Source organism: Glossina fuscipes, unplaced genomic scaffold (assembly GCF_014805625.2).
Source record: "Glossina fuscipes isolate IAEA_lab_2018 unplaced genomic scaffold, Yale_Gfus_2 3, whole genome shotgun sequence".
In the NCBI taxonomy this organism is placed as follows: Eukaryota; Metazoa; Arthropoda; class Insecta; order Diptera; family Glossinidae; genus Glossina; species Glossina fuscipes.
The window spans coordinates 7,167,628-7,178,314 of record NW_023998417.1 but is presented as its reverse complement, the minus strand read 5'-3'; the positions used below and the strand labels follow the sequence as shown (position 1 = coordinate 7,178,314).

Genomic DNA, 10,687 nt, shown 5'->3' with positions numbered 1-10,687 from the left:
TACATCCTTTACCGAAGCTATGTATGCTTCTCAAAACTTAACATTCTTGCGCAAAGGTGATATAAGTTATTCAAACGATACTACGTATTCATAAAGTATGTCCGTCCATAATAATAGAAAAAAAATTATTACATCAACCTTGAAAAAAGCGTGGAAGTCTTCCGTTTGTGAAAATGACTTAGAGGGACGGATAGATGACGTAACCCTACACTCATATTTCTTTTTATGAGGAATACATGCTATGCATATAACATATTTAATGCAAACAAGTACAAGGAAACGTAATTTATTATGTTAACCATTATTCACATTCTAAAGTGCTTGTGTGTTGTGCTAATATAATTTAAAAACAAATTTTTCGATGAAAAGTAAAAGAATATAGTCGCTTAGGACCAAACTTGTTTACTCGATACCCGGGCTTTCTCATCGACCTTTCCTACGACCAAGCTGTCCTCTTTTCTTGTCAATTTGCTGTGGGGTTTTTCCTGGATAGGGGAGTATTTTTCGAGGTTTTCCGAAACTATTGCTTACGCTTTCGAAATTATATTTGAGGAGATTTTGTTGCGAACATATATTTTATATACTCGTTTACGTTCTCATTGCAATGTTTTTGAGTCAATTATTCAATCCCAACCTACTTCCAATAAATGAAATATAACTAAATATTGAATTAATTAAATCATTATTTATTTGAAATTGCTCGCAGACTATGTGACACGTAAAGGACTGTCAAATTATTTATTTAGAGGAATCGATACAATTAACATTTAAGGAAACTTATAAAATAACAATATCACATGTAAAACTCGCATAAATATAAGACTACATTAACTTAAAGACAAAATTATGAGAAAAGTGAATAAATAAATAAGATGTGTAAAAAAATCATAAGTCAGTTTTGGAAAAATCCTCTTCTATGACACATTTACAACAGGAGGGTATTTGAGCATGATGGGTTATCACATCACCATACATTGTCATCGCCACAAGGACTTTTTCAATAAAATGTTGTTTACAGACTGCGTTGAAGCCCTTGGGTAAATTTGATGCTTCATAATAGCATTGTTCGTCTTCGGGTCTGAAAATCATTTACAAATTTTAATCGAAAACCTTCACCGGCAATTGTGAGGTTGCAATAAAACTTACTCGCACTCTTCAATACGTAAATCTTGCTTGTACTGTTCGTTATTAACTATGAAAAGCCAACCGTCATTTGTATGCATAGCTTCTGGATAAATAATTTTGTAACGACTGTTACAAATGGCTTCTTTATAAGGCAGCATCCTTTTTTCAATTTCATCCTCAACGTGATTTTTGTCTGTAAACATTTTCAACTGGGGATATTTGCTTTCAAACAATTTTACAAATTTATCCAATTTCGGATAATTGGACACTTTTGTACAAAATTGTTGCTCCCATTCCAGGCATTCGAAAGGATCAACAGTTTCTTCTTGAATTCTGATTGCTTCTTTGTTCGGAAATACCGTCACGTATGAAGTCTAAACGAAATAAGTGCAGAACATTAATATCCGATATGCGATCGGAAATGTCATTAAAAGAACTAACATTAAACAAAACTAAACCTTCTGTTGCGTTTGATATATTAAATATGGCTCTAATTTCTTCACCGTAATTCCGATATAACTCGTCCACGAAATTCAATCTATTTGAACCCTGAGAAAAGAAAAAATAATTAAAAATTAATTAATTTCGTCCTTTATGTCTTGTGGTTATACGCCATTCCAGTTAAAGGTCCATGCCCACTACAATCATTCATATAAACATATAACGTCACTTAAGATGTACGCTTACTGTTAAAACTAGGCCTTCAGAAGAGTCCTGTGTGACATAACATCAGTTAACTATACATACCCAGCAAAGGTTGAAGAATAGAAAAGAAGTTAACAGTAATTCTCTAAACATTTTTTTATTATTATTTCCGTTCTATTTTCGTCGAATCTAACACCAACGAGCTTCAAGTTTTATTTAACACTAAACATGTACTTATAGCTGTGCTACTAAATGAATGCATATAATATAACTGCACAAGCATTACATTGGATAGGAAGCGGGAAAATCAAACACTACTACATTATTAAAGAGGTCCATATCAAAGCTACCTGATTCTGTTGGAAAGAAAATTTTCCAAATTTTGGAAAGCACTTATTTTCAAAGACTGACCTGAAGCGTGCATTTAGTAATGACACCTTATGCAGCTGCTGATTAATGAAAAGTTTAATAAAAAAAACTATCGTTTATTATGGACAACAGATTAATCAATAAACAGCCAACAACAACACGAGATTTCTTTATTGGTAAAACTGTACAACAGGTAGAAATATTTAAAGGAATGAAATAAATAACGATATATATAAAATTTCCTCCTACGTTTCGTCTTGACTTTGTGCACATAAGTAATGTGAAAACTTTGATCGCAAAGGTGAAGTTGAAAGAAAAATAAAATAATGTTACGGAAATCCTAAATCCAGCTCATTTCGGATTTTCCCAAATAATAAATTCCCTCGAAAGGTAAAAACTAAATGCACTTTCGCAGATGCGTTATGCAGCTGCCGGCCGATGGAAAATGATTACTGGAAAAGCGCGGATTAACAGATTAAAAATGAAATCACGAAATTAGGTAACAGTAATATGCTGATAAAAATGTATATAAATAGACAATTTACGGAAGGCAGAGCGAATACGAAAAGAATAATTGAGATAAGCAGTCGAGAGAACTTGTAAAAATAAATTGTGAAAATCCCACTATATAGTGGGTAGTGATAGTCCTATCTTAGAAGACCGATATTCGTTACAGTAAAATAAATCTGAAACAAATTGCAGAAGAAAGAAAATTATATATATGATAAACAAAAATGTTTACAAAAGTTGTCATTTTTATACTATTTATAAGTAAGGATATGATTCTTTGGCTCAATGTAAGTATTTAGTCAAACACACAAAAAAAAAAAAACATGTATATTAAATCTTTGTGTGGATAAATTCTTCCATTTTCTGCGTACAATTCAACCGTGTGATCATAAAGGCCAAAAACGTCACGCATAAGGATTCAATAGAATGTTTGGAATGGGATCATGGATTCTGCATTGAGATGGCCAATTATCCCAATCTGGATAATATAGAAGAGGCACTGATTAAGGAATACCCACAACTAATTATGGACACAGATGATCATTATTTCATTGATGATGAAACTGAATTGAGAGGTATTGTCTACATGGAGCCCCTTTGTAGAAGCAGTAAAAAGATTATTTACCCTCAAATGCAAAATACAGACATTGGTTGGCTTATTATAGTCAACAATGAAAAACTGAAGCAGGGCTTACTTATTGAAGTGTGCGAGTAAGTTCTATTGATAAATTCTAGCATGTTGAAATGCATTTAATTGAAATCTATATTTCATTTTTAGCGATATGGACGCCCCATGTAGTTCAATTAAACGCGGAAGCACTAAAAAACCTATTTGCAAGCAAGTCTACATTCATTCCCGATTAGTGGCTATGACGACCACAGGGGAAACGTTAACTCACGAATTTCAAATACCATCCTGCTGCAAGTGCTTCAGAGATCGCTGGGAAACTGACGATATTTGATTGAAATGTTACTTATAACGGTACTTAAAAACCTGAAATTAAATAAAACAAGCAAGAAAATTATATTCATTCGTGTTGGAATCTTTTATACCCACCATCTTTACTTATATAAAAAGAAAATGAAATTTCCGTACACTACAAAATTAGGTGATTTTTTCAATACTATACCTTTAAAAAAAATGAAAATTGAAAAATTTTCGATTTGTAGCGTAATTTATAAGCAATGAGTAAAAAAATAATTTTTTATCCTTTTCAAAGCACGTTTGAGGTTATAAATGGCAGAAGAATGTCTACCACAGACATTATGCAGAGGAAAATACACACATACACGGAGAGAACGATATGCTTAGATCAGTTCAGAAGTTGTACTGATCAAGAATATCTATATATACATACATATTTTATGGAGTCGGTGCAATTTTCTTTTGCGTGTTGCAAACGTTTTGACAAAACGAATATACCGCTAGCTTTGAGTATATATAATCGTTCGGTGGTAAGCGTAAAAGGTTTGGATCTAAATTAGTAAATCTCGAAATGCTTTTAGTAAGCAAAACTTTTATTTACTTATTTACTTTGATGTTTATACGATATACGTTGTGAAAGTTATTCTAAATCATGCACGAAACGGCAATTTCTTGGAGATCCTCTTCTAATGCTTATGGCTCTTCGATAGCGGATTTCAATTTATCCTGAGCTTCTCTTAACTTTTATTATAATTGAATTCGTTAAGCGGACTATTCATTTTTTCATTTGAGGCTTGAAATTTGCGGGAATAAACAGGCAAAAAGTAGTTCTGATACTTCGGGTTTGCGAATTAGAAGTGCTTTGTATTCTGTTTCACACATTTGAAGTTTCCGCTTAGCGCAATCGAAAATTCGCTGATGTGTAAAAAAAGCCCGATGTGAAGGCAAAGTTCTTTTTTTGAGCCTTAGTAAAGTTACCGTTAGTTTTGTTATATAACTATTATTACTTATTTATTTTATTAGTTCTTTGTGTTGCTTAATTAAACTATATTTGATGAACGACTTGTTAATTTAGCGTGTTATACGTTCGCCCCTTTATTTTTTAAAATTTTATTAAATTATGCATTTTACTCGTCGGAGTACATTTCATAGTGGCTAACATGAGTATAAAGTACAAGATGGAACGTTTTATAAATTAAATTGCTTATATTATAGGTTAAATCTGTTCAGTAAATTACGTGCACTAAAATGTTTTCCTTATAAACACAACAATTTAGTCGCAAGCCGAATTAGATTGAACATCATGAAATGATATGATCGGGACGATGTAATTTTATCTGCTTTTAAGGCTATATAGTAAAGATTTGATTTCTAATACGTAACGGGTTTTATCTGAGCGAAACCAATGCAAAGCTGGTAAGACAGATTTACACTCTGACACTATAAGGAATTTGAAACTGAGTGCTCGCTAAGCGATTGGCTTCCAGGATCACAAGACATTCACCCGAAAGTATAGCGCCACATGTGTGATTTGAAAAGTAAGCTTCTATATTTATTTATATTCAGAAACCAAATGCTGCTGCCTACAACATCGATCTTCGTTCCACCATTAGTAAAGATGGGTAAAAAATGATTCCATTTGGTATTGGCGTAGTTCGAGTAGTCTGAAGTCAAGACAAAAAATAATTATTTAAAAATTATATTAATTTGAAAGTAACGAGATTCTAGTATTTTTGTTTTATAAAACGTTTTAAGAGAAGCTTTAATTAAATGATGTATTTTCAAGTCGTTATTTACATGAAGCTATCATTGCACTCTGAATGCGATGAAGCAGAGTGTTAAAAGCAATAGATATTTTTTTCTTATCAAACAGCTGTTTTGAAGTTGAATAACTAAAAAAAAGTGAAAAATAGAAGAGAAAAAAAAACAGTTTGTTGCATATTTGAATTTTGACAAATATAAATTAATTAATTGTGAAAATGGTAATTGGAGCTTTTCCAGTAGTAAAATTAGCCGTATTAGCCGTAAAACAAGTCAGTAAGCCTCTAGCAAATGTAATTAAAAATCATGCCAAAGGGAATCCATTGTTTCGTCATTACATTTGTATGCCACCTGCCCAACGTAAGAATTATTGGAATTTTGTTCTTCTAAATTTTCTAATACTGCGTATAATAATTAGTTTACAATTGGATTGAGGTAAAGACGAAAATGTGGGCATTAAATTTGGGACGGCCAATACAAGTGCCACCGCTAAATGAGGCAATGGCTATCGAACTAGGTGCAAATCTATTAGGAGAGTGTATAATTTTCGCCATTGGTGCTGCAGCATTGATAGTCGAATATAGCAGGCAAGTCGAAACAAGTCAATCAACTGTAATACAATAAGGGGCATTGTGGTTTTTAGGCAATTAAAAAAGGAAGCTAAAAAAGAAGAAAACCTGCAACTGGAAAAAGCCGAGCTGACGAATCGTATGGCTGAAATAAATTTCCGTATAGAACGACAAGACGCTCAATTGCGTGAAATAAGCCGGGTAGTGTCAGAATTAGGTAAGAATTTTTTTTTTATTTAATTGTACTAATAGTGCCCCGTGTCTGAATATTGTCTCATTTGCTTAAAAAGTGTTAAAACCACGCGGACTGGCCAGCCTAACAAGCGTGGAGACATTAAACACTAAAAATGAAAATCAAGAGAACAATTCAAACAAAGAATTAGCTGCAATTAAAGTTTAAACTAATCGTAACTTTAAGTCAAAAAAAAAAGAAATGTGTACAATTTCTTATTTACTAGAGTATTACTAATGTGTGTTGATCAATATCAAGAGAAGGTAAGAATTAATTTAATGTTTTCCGTGGTTTAGAATCACGTTCACTTTTCAGATGGACAAGGGATCGCTTGGGTGACTATCAAACTTTTAATCCGGAAAATCCTGATCAAACTTCAACTAGTTATCGTCAGAAGAATGCAGGAGGCAGTAGGATTAGAAGAGCTTTGAATTACTTAGAAACTGAGGTATTTAAAAGTAAATCAGCTAAAAAGGAATTATCAGAAGCCACACTAGAAGCCTTGCAGCCGCTTAGTGGATCTATGGAAGATTATGATTCCATCACGATTACAATGCAACGTAAAGCCCAATCACAGTGACTGCTTGAAGTTTTGAGTTTTGCGATTTTATCCTCTAAGCTTTTCCATTGTTAACATAGTAAAATTCCTTACACTTCTCTTTTATTTTATATGAGTCATTGTTTAACATTAGGATGCTAAAGAGTGACGCACGACCACAACAACTGCTACAAACTAGTTTATTTTTATTTGTATTTATTTACGAAGTTTTTTCTTTTTTTTTTTTGTTGGGTAAAATAGAATTTTATAGTTGCGATTGGAATGAATTATTTTCCGATCTTCCGATTACCACAATTACTTAAGAGAGAAAATACTCTATGAACAAAATATGCTTTAAGACGAAACAAATGGACGTTCCTCTTACTAACATATTTGGATCCATTGTAAACTGCGTTTAAGACATTAAACAATTTGTACATGAATTTATAAAAATATTTTCTTATTTTTTTATTTATTTATTTATTCATTCACTTCAATCGCATAGTCACCTAAACTTATTTGAAATTATTTGAGAGCAAGGTTAAACATAGAATCAGTTCCTACAACTTAGATAAGAAAACATCGCGTATAACGATAAGCCAAACCAATCAAAAACCGTTCTCTTTATTTAATGATTTGCCGAATTTACATTACATTGATAAAGAGTTTGTATTTTATTATATCAAACGATTCAGAATTGATTTATAGATCGGGTGTCATTTTCTCAAACCACTTATCCGTATAACGCATACACTATCCGCGCTCCTTCTCGGCACATTTTCCAAAATATATCAGGTAGCAATTCGAAACTACAAATTTTATGACCAAAGATCTTGGAGACATGAAGGCAACACCAAGATTTAGGATAGGGTTATTTTTTCAATTTCGATACCCAAGTACAAGAAATAAATTAAAATCAGCTTGAAAAAACTTTTAAAAAATCTCACGCCACAAAATAATAGCTCTCTTCTTTTTTTTTTTTTGCATTATTTTTAACTTCGTTGTATAACTAGTTCAAACGAGACGCATATTTGTTTTCCAGTTCCCACATGCATTGTTTATGTAAATCTTCTTAAGAAGAAAGATTCATTAAGTTCGGTCGCGAACTTACACTGTTTTATAATCCTTTGATATCGATTCTAGGAGAGGAAATTTTTGATATAATCATTCTAACTTCATCATAGATAAATTTGATAAATAATTTATTGCAATTTTTTTTATTTTTATTTCAATTAATTACTCAAATAATTCATAAGAAATTCAATAACGCATTCTATACATATATAGTCGTTTACGTGTTACGTATTTTAAATGTAATAAACTTATTTCGGAGCAAAAGGAATTCTTAAATTTTGTTAATGCCGGTTAATTCCTTTATAATGCTGATCAAATGTTTGTTATATTCCTTGTAATTGACTGGTGTGGCTGACTGAACAGTTAATTTGTTACGAGTCGTATCCTTTAATAAAAAAGAAAAAAACAAATATTTCGATTATGATGCGAAAATTAAGGAAAATTACTCGTCTATTGGATTAATCTTTAATACCCAAAGCAATAATGGGTATCAAAAATTTGTATCCTTCTGCGAATAGTTACCCCAAAAGTTTCAACTTTGGAACGTATTTTAAAAATGTATGAAAGAAAGTTAATTGAAGCGAATATTTCTTCAGCTTCAGTAGGATTATTTTCCATAGTTTCACCAATTTCTTGAGCGGAACGGCCTAGTAACTGTTCAGCCAAATCGCTGAAAACTGTCACCCAACGGTTTGACGTCCAATCGCCAATGTTCATCTGCAAAGACACGTATTCATGAATCCTGGCAAAGTCAAAGCCAAAATCAAACCGGAAGATCAGACTCCTTATAGAACTTACATTTATCAAAAGTCGGAATTTAAAATTAGGGAACACCGCATTACATTTCTCACAGCGATAGTGTCCATTGTTCTCGTCAATCACCTTTTTGTTGCATTCCTGTTGAGGACATGCTTTATAGAAGGCGTTTTGACTTTTTATCAAATATACAACGCCTTTAGTCTGGAAATAATCTGGTTTATCACCTGTACCAAGATTACGTGCTTCAAGAAAAGTACGCCACTCTGCACTGACACCAATAGCGCCAGTACTTTAAAAACGATATAAATGATTTCAACACATCATAATCTAATGACTGTTCAATAGCTTACCGAGCAGAAACGGGGTTTTTAATATTTTCCCCGCCACCGTTATCAAACCAGCCACGTAATTTGTGGCCTTCAGGTATATCAGGGTTAATTTTCATATTAGAACCATTGCCAAGGCTTAGACTTTTGCCTCCATTAAATTCATTGATACGGGCACCTTTTACCAATACGACTGGTTGAACGTGGCCATCAAAGTTGACAGCGTCCTCTCCCCATATTGTTAGAGTCACAGAAGCATCACTGGTATCAATTAGAACAAGATCACGTTTTTTGAATTCTTTGTTTGTTGTGCGTGAAGTGAAGATCTGTAGCTCTCCAACTTCCTTGCATACACCCACAACATCAACGGCCGCTTTAGGTTCCATATTTGCGACTTGGGAAATGGGCACTAGGTCATATTTAATTTCTGGTATACCAGAAGCATCCTCCTCACATAACTGTACAACTGTCTCATTAGTAAAAGTCATTTCAAAATCATTTTTAAGTGTAGAGAATTGTTTGTTTGCCGGCTTCAATTGGCACCTGCTTATGAAGTAGACTTGGTCCACCTGTATGATATCGTAGAATTTGTCGCATTGCTCACGAAAGGCTGTAGCCCTTATTTCTCCCGATTCGTCCATTAAGTCCATGCTAAACAGTTTACCTTCACCTCTCGCGTTACTCCAACTGCGTATTGCGGACTTTGCAGTAACGCGGGCTTTTATTACCCACTTATTGTGATATGGACTCAAACTAGCTATTGGATTAGTTAAACCAGCATTGATTGATTGATCGAGATTGGTATTCTTGTTGTTGCCGTTGGAAAAGCTTCTATTTTCCTTGGCCGATTTAGATTTATTATTGCTAGTGGACGGTAACGAAGTTGGAGTAGGAGCCGCTTTCTGAGCAGATGAAGCAGGTGCGTCTAACAAATTGACGGGTTCACCAATCTTCTGCACCTGATCGCCTGGATGCAAAATGGTCAAGCCCATAACAATGAAGACACGTCTGAAAATAATAGAGAACCATATCTTTGCTGTTTTTTCACGATTCTGATTAAAGACTACATACTTTCCAGCATCGTTTTTGCTTACTATCGATGTTATATATTTATCTACTCTAATAATCGTGTTTTCCTTTAGCTGTTCGTCTTCGCATAGGAAATTCAAATGAGTAGAAAGCATTGCGTAGCTATTAAAGTATTGACCGTCCGAGATGAGAATGCGTATGCGCTCGCTTTCGGCAGTATTTATTTTCTTAACACCCAAAATTTGTAGGATAGGTGCTTCAATATCTTCGCCATTCATAATACGCTAAAATGCAATTTCACAACTGAAATTAATAGCACTAACTACAATTAGTCATTATGAACGACTTACAGGAATGACTCCTTCAGTTAATGGAGTTATATCAGGCATGCTGTTATTTGATTCAATTTCAATTTATACGCCTTGATTTAATGTTTTTTATATTTTCCACGCAAAGGGTTTATTTAAAAAATGCTAATCAATTCGAATAAAAGCTTATGGTAAGATTCTAATTTTTTTGCAATCAAGCGGGAAGACGCTTAAGCGAAAATATCAAGGCTGCACTACATTAATAAATAAGTAAACATTCAACTAAACGAGAATCAAATGAATTTGATATTCACAAAGATAGCAATGAATTCTCCATATAAGAGAAACGAAATGGAATTGATAAATTAAGCGTACCAAAGTAGATGGAACAAAAATTGCAAAAAAGTAAAACATATGATTTAGTTAAAATGCCGACAAAAGCTAAGAGGAAAGTGAACAAACAGAGACGTTCAAAATAATTATAACCACAAGTAAAAACTATTTGCAATCAATCTTT

At 33.1% G+C, this 10,687-nt stretch overlaps 4 protein-coding genes across 4 annotated transcripts; 2 read left to right on the top strand and 2 right to left on the bottom strand.

The window, feature by feature from the left end:
• Window positions 1-885: 885 nt before the first annotated feature.
• Window positions 886-1,328, bottom strand: LOC119634518 (protein spaetzle-like). The gene is made up of 2 exons (XM_038028739.1): window positions 1,147-1,328; window positions 886-1,078 (listed from the first exon to the last, which is right to left on the bottom strand). Exons 1-2 carry the CDS (start codon window positions 1,326-1,328, stop codon window positions 886-888), a joined length of 375 nt encoding a protein of 124 aa, XP_037884667.1.
• A 1,525-nt stretch (window positions 1,329-2,853) lies between these two features.
• On the top strand, window positions 2,854-3,611 carry LOC119634517 (protein spaetzle-like). Its single transcript, XM_038028738.1, has 3 exons — window positions 2,854-2,936; window positions 3,044-3,360; window positions 3,428-3,611. The coding sequence occupies exons 1-3, from the start codon at window positions 2,874-2,876 to the stop codon at window positions 3,609-3,611; spliced, it is 564 nt and encodes a 187-aa protein (XP_037884666.1). The 5' UTR covers window positions 2,854-2,873.
• Window positions 3,612-5,487: 1,876 nt separating this feature from the next.
• LOC119634988 (putative OPA3-like protein CG13603) lies at window positions 5,488-7,129 on the top strand. The gene is made up of 4 exons (XM_038029467.1): window positions 5,488-5,695; window positions 5,754-5,922; window positions 5,979-6,121; window positions 6,433-7,129. Exons 1-4 carry the CDS (start codon window positions 5,554-5,556, stop codon window positions 6,714-6,716), a joined length of 738 nt encoding a protein of 245 aa, XP_037885395.1. The 5' UTR covers window positions 5,488-5,553; the 3' UTR covers window positions 6,717-7,129.
• A 743-nt stretch (window positions 7,130-7,872) lies between these two features.
• Window positions 7,873-10,465, bottom strand: LOC119634987 (replication protein A 70 kDa DNA-binding subunit). Its single transcript, XM_038029466.1, has 6 exons — window positions 10,213-10,465; window positions 9,905-10,146; window positions 8,858-9,841; window positions 8,547-8,796; window positions 8,271-8,465; window positions 7,873-8,133 (listed from the first exon to the last, which is right to left on the bottom strand). The coding sequence occupies exons 1-6, from the start codon at window positions 10,249-10,251 to the stop codon at window positions 8,020-8,022; spliced, it is 1,824 nt and encodes a 607-aa protein (XP_037885394.1). The 5' UTR covers window positions 10,252-10,465; the 3' UTR covers window positions 7,873-8,019.
• Between the last annotated feature and the right edge of the window lie 222 nt (window positions 10,466-10,687).

Coding starts and splice junctions, on each gene's coding strand:
- LOC119634987 (XM_038029466.1), bottom strand. CDS start 10,251: ATGCCTGATATAACTCCATTAACTGAAGGAGTCATTCCT. Junction 10,147..10,212: donor TAACTGAAGGAGTCATTCCT/GTAAGTCGTTCA, acceptor ATTGCATTTTAG/CGTATTATGAATGGCGAAGA. Junction 8,797..8,857: donor AAAAACCCCGTTTCTGCTCG/GTAAGCTATTGA, acceptor TCGTTTTTAAAG/TACTGGCGCTATTGGTGTCA.
- LOC119634988 (XM_038029467.1), top strand. CDS start 5,554: ATGGTAATTGGAGCTTTTCCAGTAGTAAAATTAGCCGTATTAGCCGTA. Junction 5,923..5,978: donor TTGATAGTCGAATATAGCAG/GCAAGTCGAAAC, acceptor TGTGGTTTTTAG/GCAATTAAAAAAGGAAGCTA. Junction 6,122..6,432: donor CCGGGTAGTGTCAGAATTAG/GTAAGAATTTTT, acceptor TCCGTGGTTTAG/AATCACGTTCACTTTTCAGA.
- LOC119634517 (XM_038028738.1), top strand. CDS start 2,874: ATGTTTACAAAAGTTGTCATTTTTATACTATTTATAAGTAAGGATATG. Junction 2,937..3,043: donor ATATGATTCTTTGGCTCAAT/GTAAGTATTTAG, acceptor GTGATCATAAAG/GCCAAAAACGTCACGCATAA. Junction 3,361..3,427: donor TTACTTATTGAAGTGTGCGA/GTAAGTTCTATT, acceptor TTTCATTTTTAG/CGATATGGACGCCCCATGTA.
- LOC119634518 (XM_038028739.1), bottom strand. CDS start 1,328: ATGTTTACAGACAAAAATCACGTTGAGGATGAAATTGAAAAAAGGATG. Junction 1,079..1,146: donor TTACGTATTGAAGAGTGCGA/GTAAGTTTTATT, acceptor AATGATTTTCAG/ACCCGAAGACGAACAATGCT.